The following is a 22843-nucleotide window of genomic DNA, read 5'->3' on the forward strand; positions in this document are numbered from 1 at the left end:
AATAATCATAACAAAATGAAAGTTAGTACTGACATTGCAAGCCGGAATTGTAACGAATGATCGATAAGTTTTAATTTGAAAATTTAAAAATTTGAAAAAGAGCGGGAAAAAAAATGAAAATAATAATAAAGCAATTAATTAATAAACTAATTATCCATAACTCACTAGCACGCGTAAAAAATGAAACATTACTGAAATTAGCGTACCTGCCTATCGTAATATTATATATATATTTAATATTTAATAGTAATAATAATAATAATAAAAATATAAATATATAAAGTAAAAATCACAATGATCCTTACGCACAACTTATACCTGATTTTTATACCTACTGACAAGGTAATATGCATAAATGTATATAAGACTTTGATAAATTTATCATAAATATAGAAAATTTTTAAATATATGATAATGCCAATTATGACCAATTTATTTATTTACACGTCAATTTTTATTACTCTTTTAATTACAAGTATTACAATTATTAATTAAATTTTTTTCAAGCATTTAAGAAATAATTTTATCTTTCAGTAAAATTATTTTATGATACGGAAGTTAGCCGACGTCTAATAATTTTTTGACTTTTATTCAAACAATAAATTATAATAAAAAAAATATGATCCTGAAGTTAGCAGACAATTCAAAATTTTTGGATTTTTTTTTCAACAAATCAATTACAAAAAAATAAAAAATAAAAATATGCACACGTTAAAAATTTAAAAAACTAAAGGTGCAATTTTTTCAAATTTTTTTTTTTTCAAATTTACCGTCTAAACGAAAATCCAAAAATTATTAGACGTCTGCTAACTTCAGTATCATAAAAATATTTTGAAAAATTGCATCTGTAGTTTTTTAATTTTTCGACATATGCATTTTTTTTTTTTTTTTTTTTTTTCTAAATTGACTTGTTAAAAAATAATTCAAAAATTGCTAATTTTAGGATCAAATAATTTTTTATGACCCAGAAGTTAACAGAAAATTCAAATTTTTTGATTTTTTTTTTCTCCAAATGAATTTCAAAAATAAAAAAAAATAAAAATATTCACATTTAGAAAATTTCAAAAACTACAGGTGCAATTTTTTCAAATATTTTTATTTATTGATTTACTGGTTTGAAAAAAAATTCAAAACTTATTAGACATCGGCTGACTTCAGTATCATAATTTTTTGAATTTAAATTGGTCACAAAAAAATAAAATTATAAATAATGAATTTTAAAAAAATCCATAATTAGTCAATATTCGAAATTTGTAAACGGGCATGCGTGGAAAATTTTCTTACGTCTATTTAATATTCAAAAATTTACTTTCAATTATCGCAACGCGGGTCAATTTAAAAAAAATTAATCAAAAAAATATCAATTATTTTCTAATAAAACAAATTTAGAAAAATATATGAAATATATGACACCATAATTTTATCCCCGTGTAAAACAGTACGAAAAATTATTTGTATAAATAAAAATATTTGACTCAAACTTGCCCTTTCCATGCCATGAATTTTTTTTTAATTATAAATTACAAATTGTAATCAGTAATCAGTAATCACTATCATTGATATTTGTATTAAAATAATATATAATAGTAATTTTAAAAATCAAATCTGAATGTGAGCGGAATGACTGGGAGGTGGAAATTATTTTTGCAGCTCAGGAAAAGAAAGTAATTAGATAAGGATTTTAAAAAATGATAATGATCAAAAATTACATATATTGATTTACGATTGTGATTAATGGATGTTTAATATTTATGTGCATGACCAGCACTTGTGACTAGAATATACATTTCCGAGCGGTGTTGTATTGATAGATAGAAATTTAAACAAAAATATATGAGGAAAGATAATAACATCTGTGAAATTGTTGTAATATTTATGTATTTTGATTAATGGGTATTAATAAAGTGGCCTAAGTGACTGCACATTATATATTTATTTCAATTTATATTCTCTAGTTTCATAAATCGAGGTATGGAAATTAAATTTTAATCCGAAAAATCTTCAGGTAAGAATTTAAATTTTAGTGTCTCTTAAATTATTTATTTATTTTACTGGCCCCGATTTTTACTCCAATTTTAAATATAAAAATAAAAATATATATAAATTTAAATATAAAGTATAAAAAAAAATTCAGTAAAATTTTTTAAAATTATTCAAAGGATTGCTTTTTTTTTAAGTGAAAACTTTTGTTACCATCGGCGGTTAATTCTGGCAGAATACGACGGCAGCGCCAAGAACCGCGAAATTTGAAAATTTGAACTTGAATTCAGTAGCTGCTGGAATTGACCCAAATGCACCTTCAATTACTTCCACCCATTAAAGTTCGCAATGGATCCATAAAATCGCAATTATTAATTTCAATTCTATATTTAGCATCTCAGTAAATTAACCCCTTTCCCACCTCGTCGGAAAATAAAACTCCATTTTTATTCTCTGTAGCGCATAAATTTACATTAGCGCAGCATACACAGAAAAAAAGTTTCGACCTCATAACAGAAGACAGGATAACGAATAATTTTTTTATAGTGACAAGCATAATAAGCTTACGGTAACAAATAGAATTATGTCGTAGTTGAGTAGTCGATTGGTTACGGATACGCATGATATTTATTAGAACAATACCATCTTAGTTCAAAGCAGGAAACTAATTCCGTCGATTTAGTCGTTGGAGAAGTATATCAAATAGTGAAGTTATAGGGCAGAACCTGCTCAGGTGAGTCAAATATGACCCCCTGTGGCAATTAAATAATAATAGCAATTAAGGGAAGCCATAGAGTCTGAGCAGAAGAGCTATTGGCCTTGAAAATCGGCCAAAATGCCGATTTCAGTCACATAATCTTAGAAATAAATATCAAAATATAAAGTTACAGGGCGATAACTGCACAGGTGCGTTCAGGGGGACCCCCTGCACAAGAAAAATTATAACAACAATTAACGGAAGCCTTGGAGTCTTCACAGTAGAGAAATAGGCCTTGAAAATGGGCCAAAATGTGGATTTCAGCCACAGAATCTTAGAAAAAAATATCCAAATATAAAGTTATAGGATGACAAATGCTCAGGTGCGTTCAGGGCAACCCTCTGCACAAGAAAAATGATAACAGCAATCAAGGGAAGTCATAGAGTCTAAGAAGAGCTATTGGTCTTGACAATGGGCCAAAATGTGGACTTCAGCCACAGAATCTTAGAAATAAATATCAAAATATGAAGTTATAGGGCGACAAGTGCTCAGGTGCGTTCAGGGTGACCCCCCTGCGGTAGAAAAATGATAACAGCAACTAAAGGAAGCCATAGAGTCGTAGCAGGTGAGCTATTGGCCTCGAAAATTTAAATAAATTCTATCAATTGAAGCAGTCGCAAATAATAACAACTAAATTAATATATTTTTCCTCTCAATAACAGCCACCGATAAAAAATCCCATTTCAATCGATGACAATATGCAAAATAAATTGCTGACTCTTAATCGCCTTTTTTTATTATCCCTCTCCTTCTCTGTTTACAGTAGCGGTATTAAACGAATATCGTATATCGTATCCTTCTATTCGCGGTCACGTGTTACCGACGTGAGCGTCTCTTATATTAGCTGTTGTGCAAATCTCCATCTACTTTTATATATACATATATATTTTCATATACACAAATACTGCATTCTTAACTCTGATTTCTTCTTATTCTTTCCTCTACTCTTTTCTCAACTTCCCCCACTTGACTTAAGTTACGCGACACACGACATTGCCATTTGCCATTCACATAATATGACACTGTTACACTAGTAAATTTACACTCACATGCTTATTCTTTGTCCTCGAGTAGAGTTTACTTTTATACATAACACTATACTACTAGAGTATACTTATATATATTTAAATATATCATATCATATGTATAATAATGCTTAAGTAAGACCGTTCGCGCCCAGTTACCGCCGTATCGCATTATCCTACGATCATACATTTAATATAACTAGTGTATATACATATATATTTATATACATATATTTTTGTAGTATAAGTATAGTGCATATGACAGACATATTATTATATTGTATAACAGAGTGTTCGTGACACTTTTTCACTCTAATAAACGGTCTCGGTCTTTTCTTCGCGAGGTTCAGTTTATTTAATTGTCTTACAATTAACAGTCTGAGTAAATATTTTTGTTTATTGTTGTTATTATTTGTGTTAATGTGTGAGTAATTCAATCTCTTGCTTGACAATAAGTGTCCAACATGGGTAAAATAGCCAGCAAGTTTCGGAGTACAGCAAAAATGTTAGTTTTTTTTATTTATTTATTTTAGCATAAGTGATTTTTTGGATAACTCGTTAACTATTGGGTTTAGGTGAAAATTTGTAAAGACTTTTTTTCTGGGAAATTTAATTTCCTACAAAAAAGACAAGAGATGATTTTATAGAATTTTTTATATTTGGGCGGGAAATTTAAATTTTAAGTATGAAAGTGAGAAATAGAAATTGGAGATAATAAATTTTTGGAGTTCTTATCAGAATTATGGGTAAACTATTGGGAATATGATAAAAGTGTACAAGTGCATTTTTGTGGGAAATTTAATTTCCTACAAAAAAGATAAGAGATGATTTTATAGAATTTTTGATATTTGGGCGGGAATTTTAAATTTTAAGTATGAAAGTGAGAAATGGAAATTGGAGGTAATAAATTTTTGGAGTTCTTTTCAAAATTGTGGGTAAACTATTGGGAGTATGATAAAAATGTATGAGAGCATTTCTGTGGGAAATTTAATTTCCCACAAAAAAGATAAGAGATGATTTTATGGAATAATTGATATTTGGGTGGGAATTTTAAATTTTAAGTATGAAAGTAAGAAACGAAAATTGGAGGTAATAAATTTTTGGGGTTCTTTTCAAAATTGTGGGTAAACTATTGGGAATATGATAAAAATGTATAAGTGCATTTTTGTGGGGAATTTAATTTCCCACAAAAAAGATAAGAGATGATTTTATGGAATAATTGATATTTGGGCAGGAATTTTAAATTTTAAATATGAAAGTAAGAAACGAAAATTGGAGGTAATAAATTTTTGGAGTTCTTATCAAAATTGTGGATAAACTATTGGGAATATGATAAAAATGTATGAGTACATTTTTGTGGGAAATTTAATTTCCTGTAAAAAAGTACTCATTCAATTTTTTAGTAAATTCAATAGTTTATCCAGAATTTGAATAAAAAGAAAAAAAAAATTTTTTACGCTCCAAATTTATGGGAATATATAAATATATTCCCTTGTAATTACTAGAATTAACTAAAATATATAACAAAATTAAATGTTACATGCAGTTAAATGTATCGTCGCACCATTAAAAATAAAAAATACACCAAAGCTTGACCGCACGTTATTTTTTACGAGGGAATTTAATTGAGTAGAACGAAAAGTGGTTTTACAGCAAATTTATCATTCGTGATTGCACCATGTGTTCGCGCACGCGTTCTAAATTACGGTCACCTTTTTTTTTATTTTATACATTCAAAATTTTTACCCTTCAAAAATACCCAAATACATAAAATTAAATAAAACCCATAATGGAGCGACCGCTTCAATTTTCACCCTCAGAAAAATTTCATTTTTATAAATTCACTTCCTCTACAAAATTACATATTCTACTGAATAAATATGTGCAGGTACATTTGCTTTAAATTTTAAATATTCAATAAATTTGATCCGCGGAATAAAAATTTTGTCAACTTAAATCCTATTGTGAATTTTTTTTTGTCAGATTATTTCTTAATTTTAAATATATCAGGAATTTTTTTATTATTTACAGTATTCACAAATATCTCTATTCAATCTCAACCATCTCATCTAAAATATATATACATATATATACTACTCGAAGTATTTCTACTATTGATAATGAAAATAATATTTTCTTATATATTTTATATATTTGCTTATCTCATTTTTTTACTCCAAGATTAAATTTGATATTTTTTTATATACATATATATATCCACACATATATATGTAGTAATAAAAGTATCATAAATAAATACTTTAAAAGTGTGATATTTATTTAAAAGATATAAACATATACAATAAAATCTTTTGAATATATTTTTATAGTCAGCGTTCATATATTTTTATTCTCCTCAATATATATATTTATATATATATACTGAGTCTGTTTATTATTCTGCACCGCTATTAATGTTTATACGAATCGGCTTTTTTTTTTTTTTTTTTTTTTCGAAAAAAAATTTGAAGTTTAAAAAAAAAAAAAGTTTTTAGTCAGTGTTTAATTTTGACAGTTAATTTCAACATGGATTCATAAAGAAAAAATAGTATAGGAAATGTATCGAACGTAAAATACAACGCATGCGCAAAACAGTAAATTTTCTTCATCAAGATAGCGCAGTAAAGATCAATAACTCGCTCCTATCCACTATTTCGATGTAGGAAGTACCCCTACCCCGACATCTATGACACATCTACGAGGATGAGGTTCTGTTCAGAGTACATACATTTTTTTTTTTTTTTCATATTTTTTTTCGTAGTTTTCTTTGCCTGTTCATTGAACCGGGATAATGGAGATTGAGCGTCGGTATTCACCTGTCAGAAGAAAATCCTTGACAGCGGTATTCATATATATCCTTGTATACCTGACTTTCATAAACTTTGTATACATATATATATATATATATATACATATAATTTAATATAATAATAATAAAATGCTAAGACCGAGCGTGTAAGCCACGGATGAGAGTCGAGTAGATACGGCCGTCAAACGATGAATCTGATCCTTGAATGTTTTGTGTTCGAGTCCACGCGTTTCTCCTCGCGGCTATAAGAAACACTGTTATTAAATTGTAGTGGGAGAATTTCAGTAACGTAACCATTATACATTTTTTTAAAAATTAATATTCAATTTTTTTCCATTTTCCTCCACCATAAAAAAATCGCGATCTTTCATTTCATAAATTTTTTTTTACCGATAGAAAAAAAAATTCTGGCCCATTTTACCTCACAAAACTTTTGACGGCCTATTTTACTTCAGAAAATTAAAAAAAAATTTTTTCTGGGCCATTTTACCTCAGAAATTTGAGTAAAAATTATGATAGTAAAGTTAGCAGACATTTGAATTAAAAAAAAAATTTTTTAACAGATAAATAATGAAAAAAAAATATTTCTAAAAAAATGCACATGTAGAAAATTTCATAAACTATACGTGCAATTTTTCAAAATATTTTTTTTAATATTTATTTTTTTGTTAAAAGAATCAAAAAATTTTTAAATGTCTGCTGACTTTATTGTCATTAAAAATTTTCTCGGTCTATTTTGTCTCCCGAAATTTTTGAAAAATTTCCAGTCGATTTCTAGCGAAAAATTTGATACCACCCATTTTACCCCACATTGAATATTTAATCCGTGATAAAAAAAAAAAAAAAATACTATTTATAAATGTTGATTCTGGATAGTGAGTAAGCGGGCATACCAGAATCGAGTGAAAGGAATAAAAATGAATAAAGATAGTGATAGTAGAAATGAACATATATATATATATGAGCAGGGAATAAAGGAGTATAAGTATATGTAAGTAGAAATAGTCCCCTCTACTCAGGCATCGTCGAAATGGTTATGGGTAACGCCGGCACTGGTTGTGTAGTGGATGGGCCGAGGGCCGATGAGTTCAGTAGGGTGCGCGCGCGATTCCAGACCCGCGACCAAACCCTGTGTTGCTCTGCTCGATGGCGGAGATATTAACTCCTATATATATTTTTTATTCGGTGGTTTATGTTTTTTTGGTTCCTCCAATATCGACACCCTCGGCTTTACTTCAATTCTTTATTAAATTTTGGTCTATGATATTTTTATACTTCTTGGTGAGTAGTTAAGTTTTGTGGTGGCTGTGATCAATTTTTTTAAAAATTATTATTATTGTTATTGTTCGATAATAGAACCAACGAATCCAGGCTAGACGTCAACAGTTATAAGGAGCCGGTTGATAATTATTATGGCAAATGTCTTCCACGTCAGATGAAAATAGATTCCGTACAAGAAGTCGTGACAGAGCGAGATTCAAACAGTACATCCATGGTAATTTTTTATTTATTAAACATATGAATTAATAATGTGTGTAGTTTTTTTACAAATAAAATTGGTGATAACGATGGAAATAATAAAATTTTATCATTAACTTATAGAGGATTTAAATCCGTGGTAACAAAAAATAATGAATTGTCAAAATAAGTGACTTGATAATTTATTAGAATTATGTCAATAGGAGCAACCTGATGAATCGATACATAAATTATTGGAACGTGAATTACGATTGCTAGATCCGAGAGATCTGCGCTCGCATGCCTGGTATCACGGAAGTACGCTGAGGGGTGGAAGAAAGGGCGCCGAGGCCGAGGTACCTAATGATGGTGATTTTCTTGTACGTGATTGTGCATCCCAGCCTGGTAACTACGTCCTGACTGTCAGATGGAAGAGCCAGCCGCTCCACTTTGTTATCAACAGGGTAATTTTAACTTACGAAAATACTTATTACGATAAACGAGAGGGCGGGGGGAGGGGGATTTTATTTTTAGAACTAGAGAGGGTCACGGATGAATTCAGAGAGCGATTTCCTGTAGTTTGAGTACCCACATCAGTATTTTCAAAATTCGAAAAAATTGAAAAATTATTTTTCAAAAAATTTTTTTTTCGAAAATTGAATGATTGGTGGTACAGAGGAGGTGATGGCGAGTAAAATGAGTACCCACATCGATATATTTGGACGAGTAGCATATGAAGGGTAAAATAGACATATGATATATGAGTGATCACATATGAGTTACTTAATAAACAAATTATTCAAATATATCGATGTTGGTACTCATTCTACGGAGAATTTCATAAGCAATTTCAGTAGTCGCTTTATTTTTTTATAAAAAAATTTTATTGAATTAAAAAAAAAATGAAAGAATAAAAAAAAAAAAATTTTATAATAATAGGTTGTAATCCAAGCGGACACAGTCTACGAACGTACACAATATCAATTCGAGGACGAGGCCTTCGATACGGTCGCTGACTTGATAACCTTCTACGTGGGCAGTGGACGTCCAATAAGCCAAGCAAGTGGAGCGCGGATAGTGAACCCAAAACCTCGGTCAGTTCCGCTAACTTGTGTGGCTCCAGCAGCATCGTCAACGTCAATCTCGACATCAGCGGGCCCGATCGGGACTCTAGCGACCAGTCTCAGCTCATCCTCTTCCTTGTCGGCAAACTCGCCGCCTTGTCTACCGCGGAAACAGCAGCGCAGTCATTCGCTAACTCCACAGCAGCAGCATGACGAGCACACGGGGTTCCACGGATCGCACGCACACACGCAGTCGAGCACGCTGCCGCGAATACCGGCTAACTTAAATCAGCAGCCGCCTTCCAGCTCGCTATCACTTGGGAGACAGAAAATAACCCGGGTGATTTCGGACCCCGCGTTACAGCAGCAGCAGTTGCATCTTCCATCGCAGACTAGTTTGAATCAGGGCATTAATGCGCCCCCAAAACCACCTCGTGTTCCTTATCAGTGTAGCCACTATCACCACCACCATTTACCGCCGCATCATCACCCGCATCAAGTGAGTTCCGTTGGATTATTTCTATCAGAGTATAATTGGGAAGTAAATTAATGGTAGTTTCGAATTTTCGGTGAAATTCCCTCTTGTTTGAGTACCCACATCGATATGTTTCGAAATCGTAAAATTTTACACTGTTATAAAAAAATTAATTTTTTTTTTTTTTTTCGAAAAATGGACTATTTCCTGGTTAACTACAGATGATTACGAGTAAAATGAGTACCCACAACAATATATTAGTATATAGTGCAGAAAAATTCAAAATATTTATTTTTCAAAAAAAAAAAAAAATAGATTGTTAATAATTTCATTGTAAAATACTGTTGTGGGTACTCGTTGCACTCGAAATTTTTCTAACTCCTCAGAAATGAGCTTCGAATTCACTAAAAAAATTTTTACTCCAAACGAATTTTCCAAAAATAAAAAAAAAAATTTTTTTTTTCAAAAATAATTAATCTACATTTCAAAGCATGCCATTGCGAGTAAAACGAGTACCCGCAACACTATGTTCAACCAATTACTACCCCAAGTACGTACTAACCGCGTAATTACCTGTTTCATTATCCAATTATCACTTCATCAGAATGTATCGTTGTTGGTACTCATTTTACGCGGAATTTTCCTCTCTCCCCAAGTATCACATTCAAATCCCCCTAAAAAATTTTCAAAAAAAAATAGAACCCAAATTCAAATGATAAAAAATTTCCAGGGCTATCAGGCTTCAGGAAGTGACAGCGGAAACGGTTCAGGTGACAGCGAGTTTGAAGGAAACAACTCCGGTAGTGGTACAAATAACGTCAGCGCGCCAATAAAGGGGGTCGTGATCCGTAGTCATTACCACCACATATCCCAAAGCGGGGACGGTTTAAATGGTAACGGAAGCGAGTACGAGCTATCAGCAGAGGAGCAACTGGTGGTAGCAGCGCCCTCGATGGAAATATCTTCAGTCCTCGATATAGAAGGATTCCAGACGTTCCTCTTACCAACCGGCGATCACCGACCCCTGGATCCAACGGCGCTGCGTGGAGTCTCTGGAATGCTCCACGACTGTGCGCCTCGTGTGCTTGCGTCACACCTGACCCGGCTGGACCTCGAACTGGTCCTGAACCCCGGAATGGGAAGTAGGTCAGGCATGAGCGGCCTCGAGCTGGCAACTCTCCCTCACGGACGTCAAACCCGACTCGATCTCATTGAGAGATCAGAATGTCTTAAATTGCTCGTTGCCGTAACAGTATTAGCCGGAGCCACGGCAATAGAGCGGGCCGCAACAATAAGCAAGTGGATCAAAGTCGCTGTCGACACCAAAACTGCTCTGGGTAATCTCTACGGGTTTTGCGGTGTGATGCTCGGCCTCTGTGTTCCGCAGATTCAAAGACTTGCCAACACTTGGCATCTTCTCAGACAAAAATACACTGACGAGGCATTTAGCTTTGAAGCGAAGCTCAGACCCACTTTGAGAGCCATGAATGAATGTACAAATCCCCAAGCACCCAATACTACTCTCCCTCATCTACTTCCTGTTGCTTTGCTCGGCGAACGTGCGCCTGAAGATGTTCTAGGTAATTTTCTATACATTTTATGTTCAAATATATGTCAAAATTAATTAACCTCTAAAGGAATCATTACAATTTTTTTTTTTTTTTTTAATGAGAAATTGACTTGACAATTTTTTTATCGCGAGTTTGACCCGCGAGCGAAATTGATCAATTTAAATGGGAAATTGTTTTTTTTAGCTCTGAGGCTCAAAGGAATTTATAAAGGATTAATATGTTATGTTTTTGATAGTATTGGGGCTCGGATAGAGGGATTACCCGGTTTATAAATAGTCAAAAAAAAAAAAAAAAAAAAATACATTGACATAAAAACTTTTATGGAATTTTTTTTTTTTAATTTTCAAGAAAAAACGAGTATGAAATTGAAGTAACTGTTGATAATTACAATTTACTGTAACAATTATTTGAAAAAAATGACCTAATTTTACTTTTTATTAAAAAAAACTTGGGGTAAAACGGATCAAAAAAATTGTTTTCAATTTTTATATAAAAAAAAATCTTTCAAATTCAAATTCCGCCTGAACTGTCAACTTTACGTCAAAACTCAAAGAAATCTTTTTTGTAGAAAATTAAATTTCCTACAAAATTGTATCAGTCACTTTTTCCCGTATCTTCAATAGTTTAGGCGGAATTTGAATTCCAAGATGAGCCGGCTGAAAATTTTGAATAAAAATTTTTTCCCGCTTCGAATTATTTTAAAAAAATAAAATTTTTGAATTAAAAGGCACAGCAGCACCATCAGGTTTAGTCGGGGCGATACTGTCACCCTGGGAAAATTCAGCTCCCGATTGCGGGCTGTCAATAGTGTGGGCGCACTTGGAGGCGTCACGGAAATTGGTCGACAGTCTTCCGGTGTTCCGTAGAAATGCGGAAATAGCTCTCGAAGGCTGGCGAAGTGATGAGCTACTGACGGACGCATTTAGAACCGAGTTCCACATAAAGTTTCTCTGGGGCAGCCGCGGGGCTGCGGTCGCTCCGGAAGAAAGACATCTCAAGTTCTCCCAAGTCCTGGATGCCATGTACGACAAGTGCGTCGCCAGCGAAATGGCCGCATAAACTACTAGTCCTTCTACTCTATTGAAAATAATTATAATAAAGTAAATATAGTTACGATGATAATAACTCTGACCCCAACACAACAATTAATAAGAATCATTAATATCAAATTTAATGAGCGTATAATTAAAAAAAAATAATAACAAATAGTAGGACAATATATCGACGTAGAGCTGAATTCATTTATGGTACAATCAATTTTTTTAAGTACAGAAAAAAAAATAATAATAATAATAGTAACGAACGGTAAATAATTAATTATAATAATAAAAAAAAAAAATAGATAAAAAATTTAAGACAATATGTGAGAGTGTGCCCAAAGATTATTTATTAATTAATAACGCACAATATTTGGTAATTACCTAATTTCGCTTCGGGTATTTTTGGATAAAAAATATTCTGGAATTTTTTTTTAGACCCTTGAGGTTCAAAACGAAGTAGAAGTTCGTAAAATTATTTTTTTTAGCTTAATTTTGAAAAAACAAAATTTCGATCGATGAAATTTGAATCACGATTTTATTGAGATCTATGACGAGCTGATTTTGTCAATGATTAAGATCTATGATCTAGAATTATCGACTTAAAAGGCAAATAAAAAATAGACAAAATTTTGAGATTTAAGATCTATAAGAATTTGAGTAGATCTGAATTTTTTTTTAGATACTTGAGGTTGGAAAAAAAATTTAAGTTGTAAAAGTATTTTTTTTTTTAGCCTAATTTTGAAATTTGGAAAAAACAAAATTTCGATCGGTGAAATTTGAATCGCGATTTATTTGAGATCTATGACAAGCTGATTTTGTCAATGATTAAGATCTATGATCTAAAATTATCGACTTGAAAGGCAAATAAAAATAGACAAAATTTCGAGATCTCAGATCTATAAGAATTTGAGTAGATCTGAAATTTATTTTTTTTTCAGAAACTAGGTTAAAAAAAAAAATTTCAGTTGTAAAAGTATTTGATTTTTAGCCTAATTTTGAAATTTGGAAAAAACAAAATTTCGATCGATGAAATTTGAATCGCGGTTGTATTGAGATCTATGACGAGCTGATTTTTTTAATGATTAAGATCTATAGCGAAGATCTAAAATTATCGACTTAAAAAAAAGGCAAAATTTCGAGATCTCAGAAGATCTATAAATATTTGAGTAGATCTAAAATTTTTAAAAATTAGACCTCTATTTTAGTGAAAATAAAATTTTTGGAGTCATGTAAAATTAGAAGAGTTAAATAATTTTTTTTTTAAATACCGGAAGTCCGGAGTAAAAAAAATACATGGGATATTTTTTATGTCAGAAAACCGGAGCTGGATGTGGGTTACCTGATTTTTAATTATAATTTAATTAATATGAGTACTTAATTTCTAAATGTATATTCGTACTCTTGTATACTGTACATGTTGTTTATGTTTGTTTATAAATTTATATATATATAAATATATATATATTATCGTATACGTTCCACAATAATGAAAGAAAAAAAAGTAATAACGAAATAAAAATAAATATATATACACAGAAACTTTAATTTATAAATTATTCATTTTGTTGTGACCTCTAATTACTAATTATCAAATAATTTTTGTCTAATTAGTCAAAGAAAAAAATTAAAAATTCTTTTCATATGAAAAAAGTAAAAATCAATTTTTTATTACTTTTATATGATTGGTTAGATTGTAAAATATTTGGATCATTTTATGTATTGATTGGAAATAAAAAAACGAATTAAAAAAAAATTTGTGTTGTTTTTTTTTTTGTTTTCAAAAAAATTTACTACTCATAAAAACCTCAGAAATAAAAAAGGGAAATTTCAATTTGAAATACCGCCTAAACTACCGAGTTTACAAAATAATTTAATCAATAACTTTTTGTAGAGAATTAAATTTCCTAAAAATTATTACTCTTTACTTTTTTTCCTATCGCCAATAGTTGAGCCGCAATTCGAATTCAAACTCCAAAAACTGCCTCGTCAAAAACTTCACTCCCTTGTTAGACTCAAAAACTTTCTCTCTATTTCTAATAAAAAAAACTTTTACTACACCAACACCCCAGCGTCTCAATAAAAAAAAAACACCCAAATTTCCCCATAAAATAAAATTACACCCATTTAAATATTTTCCAGAAATAAAACTTCTATAAAATAAAAAAATTCCAACTCAGCAATTGCTGGATTGACTCAAAAAAATATTTGATCCACAACTTAAATATAGCTTTTGTTTGTTAAAAATACTTGATCGCATTGACCTAGATTATTTTTCCACCCTCGTAAAAATATCCTCTCATGAATCCATTTCTCATGTCCATTCATCGCAAAAAAATAAAAATAAAATTCCACAAAAAAAAATCCAAATCCTCTGTAATCTGCAGTAATAATTATACCCGTTTCAATAATTAATTACAACATCACATCGGCAATTAATGAGCTCAAGTGAATTTAACCGACGTCTGACGCACGTAAAAAAATTACAAAATCCTGACCGCAGATAAAAATAAAAAATCAGCCGGTTGATTAATTTCCGAATTTTTTTCTTCCATCGGTAAGGAATTTAACCGTAGGGCAGAGGTCATAGGGTGGGAAATTTAGTTGCGGACATAAATATAAATGAGAATGAGCTGATTGAAATAGGACATTTGCATGTATCATATTCATGATGTATTGATCGTTAAAGACTAAACTCTCTGGGTGGGCTACAGGTGGGCTCGTAAGCGCAGACGCACTTGGGAGCTTATACCGTCGATATGAATAAGCCTTCGTCCCCTTATTAAAATCCCCCATGAGTTTGAGGCGACGGTACACTGGAGCGGAGACTGAGGCTGAAACTGAGGGATGGAATCGTTATTCCTTCTAGGTCACCGACAACACATCCAGCTTTAGCATCCATCTGAAGGCATTGCACACACGTGAATAAAGCCAAAGGCCTCGGCTACTCATCAGCACGTCCATTCATCTATCTTGCTCCGTAAATTCATTTTTACGATTTTTTTATTTTATTTTTTTATATTTATCTAAGAATCAACTCACGAGATAAATACTCGGGTTTATGTTCCGTGGGTTTCATTTTGATTAAGACTAAACCACTGAGTTTACGTTAAAAGTTAAAGATAACTTTTTTTTAGGAAATTTAATTTGCTGTAAAAAAGGTCCTTGTCTATTTTTGCGTACACTCGATAATTGATTAGATATTTTATATTTAACTTTTTCTCAACTTGTGAAAGGCTGGTTTTATTTTCTGTGGCTTGGAAATCAAATTGTGGAGCAGCCATCAAAAATATGGCAAAAATGCATAGAAACAAATTTACAGGAAATTAAATTTTCTACAAAATTGCTCTCTTTACTTTTTTTCATATCTGCAATATTTTAGTCACAATTTTAATTTTAATTAATCTTACTCCAAATTCAAAATTTTGACAGATTCAATTTACTGCCAAAAATTGATTTTCCAGCTGAAATATCAAAAATAAGGCAAAAATGTACAGTGACAAATTTTTAGGAAATAAAATTTCCCACAAAATTGGTCTCTTTACTTTTTTTCATATCTGTGATAGCTTAGTCACAATTTAAATTTTAATTAACTTACTCCAAAAATCAATATTTTGACAGATTCAATTTACTGCCAAAAATTGATATTTCAGCTAAAATATCAAAAATATGGCAAAAATGTATAGTAACAATTTTGCAGAAAATTAAATTTTCTACAATATTGCTCTCTTTACTTTTCTTCATATCTGCAATATTTTAGTCGCAATTTAAATTTTAATCAACTTACTCCAAAAATCAAAATTTTGACAGCTTCAATTTACTGTAAAAATTCATATTCCAGCTGAATTATCAAAAATACGGCAAAAATGTACAGACACAAATTTACAGGAAATTAAATTTCCTACAAAATTGCTCTCTTTACTTTTCTTCATATCTGCAATATTTTAGTCACAATTTTAATTTTAATTACTCACTCCAAAAATCAAAATTTTGACAGCTTCAATTTACTAACAAAAATTGATATTCCAGCTGAAATATCAAAAATACGGCAAAAATGTATAGAAACAAATTTGCAGGAAATAAAATTTCCTACAAAATTGCTTTCTTTACTTTTTTTTATACCTGCAATATTTTAGTCACAATTTTGATTTTAATTAAACTTACTCCAAATTCAAAATTTTGACAGCTTCCATTTAATGCCAAAAATTGATATTCCAGCTAAAATATCAAAAATACGGCAAAAATGTACAGATACAAATTTACAGGAAATAAAATTTCCTACAAAATTGTTCTCTTAACTTTTCTTCATATCTGCAATATTTTAGTCACAATTTAAATTTTAATTACTCACTCCAAAAATCAAAATTTTGACAGCTTCAATTTACCGCCATAAATTGATATTCCAGCTGAAATATCAAAAATATCACAAAAACATATCAATACAAATTTACAGATAATTAAATTTCCCACAATTAATGTCCTTACACTTTTTTACATAAGTGCCATTGTTAAAAAGTTATTGTAATTTGAACAGTAAATTTCTCAAGTAGACATTTAATCAAAAAAAGATAAAGAATAATAACAATAAAAATACTAAAAATTTTTATTAAATAATAAAAAAGTTATGAACGTCTAAAAAGCTCAGCTCATAAAATTTTCTCAAAGATGTAAATAAAGTATGAATTTTTTTTTTTTTTATATAAAAATGTTCTAAGAAAAATTGTCGATATTGTCAAGGATAGAATGGCTTGATTGATATTATATATAATATTACTTACGGATAAAAGCAATATTGTGCTTACAAAGATTTTCAATTTGACGTGCTAGTCATCCTGAATCATTTACATATAAATAGTTCACTATATTATATAGATATACACAAAAGATGATTCTCAAGCCTGATGTAGACTGGGACGAACAAGTATTATCATTATTGTTGTTATTATATGTAGCAAGTACTTGGTCCCAGTTGAGGATCAAAGTATGTAGATCAAGTGAGACGGGGGTTTAAAGACTTATGTTAAATATTCAAATAATTGTTTAACATAATCTTATTCAATATCGCTGTATTATTTTAAGAAAAAATGTCTGGCACTTTTACGAGAGCCGAGAATATAAATAAGTTTTGAAATTTTTTTACGATGTTATCAAACTTTTAAATATAAATATTAAATTGAGATAAGGTTAAAGCTAAAGCAAGTTACCCTTGTATCTAATTTATTAAAGCTATATTCGGTGGCTATTTAAAACCCATAGTAAAAACTTTAAATTTACTTATATATTTAAATATGCTAATTTGAATCTTTTTTGAGGGATGAAAATTTTTTATTTTAATTAAAAAGTTTGTTTAGTCTTTTCATTATTATCATTATTATTATTGGTGCTATTATATTATTATTAGTACCTGGGGAAAAGTAATTTAAATGTACGGAGATGTGCGGACTCGGATCCTTTATTATACTTCGGGCTTAGATCTGACTTTGTTAATTATTTAGGTTTATATTTAATGCAGGGCGAAGCTCGGAAAGTCAAATTGTTGGCTAAAAAATTAGAATTCTAATTTTTATGAAGGTGTTGCAAAATTAGACCTAGTAAAAAAAGATCCGATATCAGGAACTATATCAATATTAGTAGATCTAAATTGATCTACGGAGATCAATTTAGATCTCGAATTTATTTTGGCTCTCAAATTTAATTGAGTATCAAATTGTTGTTGTTGTTGTGATTTTTATTGCTGTTGTTGTTGCTGCTGTTGCTGCTGATGTTGTTCCTTTTGTTATTATTGTTGTTTTGCTGTTGTTTTTTTCTTGTTATTGTTGTTATTGCTGCTACTGCTGAATTTCTCATATTAATTGTTGTTGTTGTTGCTGCAGAAGTTGTCATATTTATTGTTGTTGTTGTTGTTGTTGTTGTTGTCGTTGTTGTTGTTGTCGTTGTTGTTGTTGTCGTTGTTGTTGTTGTTGTCGTTGTTGTTGTTGTTGTTGTTGTTGTTGTTGTTGTTGTTGTTGTTGTTGTTGTTGTTGTTGTTGTTGTTGTTGTTGTTGTTGTTGTTGTTGTTGTTGTTGTTGTTGTTGTTGTTGTTGTTGTTGTTGTTGTTGTTGTTGTTGTTGTTGTTGTTGTTGTTGTTGTTGTTGTTGTTGTTGTTGTTGTTGTTGTTGTTGTTGTTGTTGTTGTTGTTGTTGTTGTTGTTGTTGTTGTTGTTGTTGTTGTTGTTGTTGTTGTTGTTGTTGTTGTTGTTGTTGTTGTTGTTGTTGTTGTTGTTGTTGTTGTTGTTGTTGTTGTTGTTGTTGTTGTTGTTGTTGTTGTTGTTGTTGTTGTTGTTGTTGTTGTTGTTGTTGTTGTTGTTGTTGTTGTTGTTGTTGTTGTTGTTGTTGTTGTTGTTGTTGTTGTTGTTGTTGTTGTTGTTGTTGTTGTTGTTGTTGTTGTTGTTGTTGTTGTTGTTGTTGTTGTTGTTGTTGTTGTTGTTGTTGTTGTTGTTGTTGTTGTTGTTGTTGTTGTTGTTGTTGTTGTTGTTGTTGTTGTTGTTGTTGTTGTTGTTGTTGTTGTTGTTGTTGTTGTTGTTGTTGTTGTTGTTGTTGTTGTTGTTGTTGTTGTTGTTGTTGTTGTTGTTGTTGTTGTTGTTGTTGTTGTTGTTGTTGTTGTTGTTGTTGTTGTTGTTGTTGTTGTTGTTGTTGTTGTTGTTGTTGTTGTTGTTGTTGTTGTTGTTGTTGTTGTTGTTGTTGTTGTTGTTGTTGTTGTTGTTGTTGTTGTTGTTGTTGTTGTTGTTGTTGTTGTTGTTGTTGTTGTTGTTGTTGTTGTTGTTGTTGTTGTTGTTGTTGTTGTTGTTGTTGTTGTTGTTGTTGTTGTTGTTGTTGTTGTTGTTGTTGTTGTTGTTGTTGTTGTTGTTGTTGTTGTTGTTGTTGTTGTTGTTGTTGTTGTTGTTGTTGTTGTTGTTGTTGTTGTTGTTGTTGTTGTTGTTGTTGTTGTTGTTGTTGTTGTTGTTGTTGTTGTTGTTGTTGTTGTTGTTGTTGTTGTTGTTGTTGTTGTTGTTGTTGTTGTTGTTGTTGTTGTTGTTGTTGTTGTTGTTGTTGTTGTTGTTGTTGTTGTTGTTGTTGTTGTTGTTGTTGTTGTTGTTGTTGTTGTTGTTGTTGTTGTTGTTGTTGTTGTTGTTGTTGTTGTTGTTGTTGTTGTTGTTGTTGTTGTTGTTGTTGTTGTTGTTGTTGTTGTTGTTGTTGTTGTTGTTGTTGTTGTTGTTGTTGTTGTTGTTGTTGTTGTTGTTGTTGTTGTTGTTGTTGTTGTTGTTGTTGTTGTTGTTGTTGTTGTTGTTGTTGTTGTTGTTGTTGTTGTTGTTGTTGTTGTTGTTGTTGTTGTTGTTGTTGTTGTTGTTGTTGTTGTTGTTGTTGTTGTTGTTGTTGTTGTTGTTGTTGTTGTTGTTGTTGTTGTTGTTGTTGTTGTTGTTGTTGTTGTTGTTGTTGTTGTTGTTGTTGTTGTTGTTGTTGTTGTTGTTGTTGTTGTTGTTGTTGTTGTTGTTGTTGTTGTTGTTGTTTTTTATGCTACTGCTGAAGTTGTCATATTTATTGTTGTTGTTGTTGTCGTTGTTGTTGTTGTTGTCGTTGTTGTTGTCGTTGTTGTTGTTGTTGTTGTTGTTGTTGTTGTTGTTGTTGTTGTTGTTGTTGTTGTTGTTTTTGATTCTACTGCTGAAGTTGTCATATTTATTGTTGTTGTTGTTGTTGTTTTTGATTCTACTGCTGAAGTTGTCATATTTATTGTTGTTGTTGTTGTTGTTGTTGTTTTTTATGCTACTGCTGAAGTTGTCATATTTATTGTTGTTGTTGTTGTCGTTGTTGTTGTTGTCGTTGTTGTTGTTGTTGTCGTTGTTGTTGTCGTTGTTGTTGTTGTTGTTGTTGTTGTCGTTGTTGTTGTTGTTGTTGTTGTTGTTGTTGTTGTTTTTGATTCTACTGCTGAAGTTGTCATATTTATTGTTGTTGTTGTTGTTGTTGTTGTTGTTGTTGTTTTTGATTCTACTGCTGAAGTTGTCATATTTATTGTTGTTGTTGTTGTTTTTTATGCTACTGCTGAAGTTGTCATATTTATTGTTGTTGTTGTTGTCGTTGTTGTTGTTGTCGTTGTTGTTGTTGTCGTTGTTGTTGTTGTCGTTGTTGTTGTTGTTGTCGTTGTTGTTGTCGTTGTTGTTGTTGTTGTTGTTGTTGTCGTTGTTGTTGTTGTTGTTGTTGTTGTTGTTTTTGATTCTACTGCTGAAGTTGTCATATTTATTGTTGTTGTTGTTGTTGTTGTTGTTGTTTTTTATGCTACTGCTGAAGTTGTCATATTTATTGTTGTTGTTGTTGTCGTTGTTGTTGTTGTCGTTGTTGTTGTTGTTGTCGTTGTTGTTGTCGTTGTTGTTGTTGTTGTTGTTGTTGTCGTTGTTGTTGTTGTTGTTGTTGTTGTTGTTGTTGTTTTTGATTCTACTGCTGAAGTTGTCATATTTATTGTTGTTGTTGTTGTTGTTGTTGTTGTTGTTGTTTTTGATTCTACTGCTGAAGTTGTCATATTTATTGTTGTTGTTGTTGTTTTTTATGCTACTGCTGAAGTTGTCATATTTATTGTTGTTGTTGTTGTTGTTGTTGTTGTTGTTGTTGTTGTTGTTGTTGTTGTTGTTGTTGTTGTTGTTGTTGTTGTTGTTGTTGTTGTTGTTGTTGTTGTTGTTGTTGTTGTTGTTGTTGTTGTTGTTGTTGTTGTTGTTGTTGTTGTTGTTGTTGTTGTTGTTTTTTATGCTACTGCTGAAGTTGTCATATTTATTGTTGTTGTTGTTGTCGTTGTTGTTGTTGTTGTCGTTGTTGTTGTCGTTGTTGTTGTTGTTGTTGTTGTTGTTGTTGTTGTTGTTGTTGTTGTTGTTGTTGTTGTTGTTGTTGTTGTTGTTGTTGTTGTTGTTGTTGTTGTTGTTGTTGTTGTTGTTGTTGTTGTTGTTGTTGTTGTTGTTGTTGTTGTTGTTGTTGTTGTTGTTGTTGTTGTTGTTGTTGTTGTTGTTGTTGTTGTTGTTGTTGTTGTTGTTGTTGTTGTTGTTGTTGTTGTTGTTGTTGTTGTTGTTGTTGTTGTTGTTGTTGTTGTTGTTGTTGTTGTTGTTGTTGTTGTTGTTGTTGTTGTTGTTGTTGTTGTTGTTGTTGTTGTTGTTGTTGTTGTTGTTGTTGTTGTTGTTGTTGTTGTTGTTGTTGTTGTTGTTGTTGTTGTTGTTGTTGTTGTTGTTGTTGTTGTTGTTGTTGTTGTTGTTGTTGTTGTTGTTGTTGTTGTTGTTGTTGTTGTTGTTGTTGTTGTTGTTGTTGTTGTTGTTGTTGTTGTTGTTGTTGTTGTTGTTGTTGTTGTTGTTGTTGTTGTTGTTGTTGTTGTTGTTGTTGTTGTTGTTGTTGTTGTTGTTGTTGTTGTTGTTGTTGTTGTTGTTGTTGTTGTTGTTGTTGTTGTTGTTGTTGTTGTTGTTGTTGTTGTTGTTGTTGTTGTTGTTGTTGTTGTTGTTGTTGTTGTTGTTGTTGTTGTTGTTGTTGTTGTTGTTGTTGTTGTTGTTGTTGTTGTTGTTGTTGTTGTTGTTGTTGTTGTTGTTGTTGTTGTTGTTGTTGTTGTTGTTGTTGTTGTTGTTGTTGTTGTTGTTGTTGTTGTTGTTGTTGTTGTTGTTGTTGTTGTTGTTGTTGTTGTTGTTTTTTATGCTACTGCTGAAGTTGTCATATTTATTGTTGTTGTTGTTGTCGTTGTTGTTGTTGTTGTCGTTGTTGTTGTCGTTGTTGTTGTTGTTGTTGTTGTTGTTGTTGTTGTTGTTGTTGTTGTTGTTGTTGTTGTTTTTGATTCTACTGCTGAAGTTGTCATATTTATTGTTGTTGTTGTTGTTGTTTTTGATTCTACTGCTGAAGTTGTCATATTTATTGTTGTTGTTGTTGTTGTTGTTGTTTTTTATGCTACTGCTGAAGTTGTCATATTTATTGTTGTTGTTGTTGTCGTTGTTGTTGTTGTCGTTGTTGTTGTTGTTGTCGTTGTTGTTGTCGTTGTTGTTGTTGTTGTTGTTGTTGTCGTTGTTGTTGTTGTTGTTGTTGTTGTTGTTGTTGTTTTTGATTCTACTGCTGAAGTTGTCATATTTATTGTTGTTGTTGTTGTTGTTGTTGTTGTTGTTGTTTTTGATTCTACTGCTGAAGTTGTCATATTTATTGTTGTTGTTGTTGTTTTTTATGCTACTGCTGAAGTTGTCATATTTATTGTTGTTGTTGTTGTCGTTGTTGTTGTTGTCGTTGTTGTTGTTGTCGTTGTTGTTGTTGTCGTTGTTGTTGTTGTTGTCGTTGTTGTTGTCGTTGTTGTTGTTGTTGTTGTTGTTGTCGTTGTTGTTGTTGTTGTTGTTGTTGTTGTTTTTGATTCTACTGCTGAAGTTGTCATATTTATTGTTGTTGTTGTTGTTGTTGTTGTTGTTTTTGATTCTACTGCTGAAGTTGTCATATTTATTGTTGTTGTTGTTGTTGTTTTTGAAGAGCAGAAATTAAACTAAATCCCGTTCTAAATTAATTTTTCTCATAATTCATCATTAACCTCAACAACATTTCTATTGCTCACACAATAATCATTAGACATGATTTGATATACTCCAATTTTCTTTATTTTCTGTACAATTTTCTGGCTATAAATATATTATTTATCTTGTAAAGACCCGTGTACAG

General features: G+C 31.0%; 1 protein-coding gene and 1 pseudogene across 4 annotated transcripts; one reads left to right on the forward strand and one right to left on the reverse strand.

Moving 5' to 3' along the window:
- Positions 1-3776: 3776 nt before the first annotated feature.
- LOC130669266 (breast cancer anti-estrogen resistance protein 3 homolog) lies at positions 3777-13794 on the forward strand. Of its 4 annotated transcripts, none has more exons than XM_057472038.1 (6): positions 3777-4267; positions 7928-8066; positions 8254-8493; positions 8969-9592; positions 10299-11148; positions 11867-13794. In XM_057472038.1, exons 1-6 carry the CDS (start codon positions 4227-4229, stop codon positions 12196-12198), a joined length of 2226 nt encoding a protein of 741 aa, XP_057328021.1. In that variant the 5' UTR covers positions 3777-4226; the 3' UTR covers positions 12199-13794. The 4 variants fall into 4 exon arrangements, with proteins under 4 accessions (XP_057328021.1, XP_057328024.1, XP_057328023.1 ...); XM_057472041.1 differs by having other exon boundaries at positions 3778-4267; positions 8309-8493; XM_057472040.1 differs by lacking the exon at positions 3777-4267 and adding an exon at positions 7561-7852 and having other exon boundaries at positions 8309-8493.
- A 4275-nt stretch (positions 13795-18069) lies between these two features.
- On the reverse strand, positions 18070-22726 carry LOC130670583 (putative uncharacterized protein DDB_G0286901; annotated as a pseudogene).
- Positions 22727-22843: the final 117 nt, after the last annotated feature.

The sequence above is a fragment of the Microplitis mediator genome, chromosome 6 (assembly GCF_029852145.1).
Source record: "Microplitis mediator isolate UGA2020A chromosome 6, iyMicMedi2.1, whole genome shotgun sequence".
NCBI lineage: Eukaryota > Metazoa > Arthropoda > Insecta > Hymenoptera > Braconidae > Microplitis > Microplitis mediator.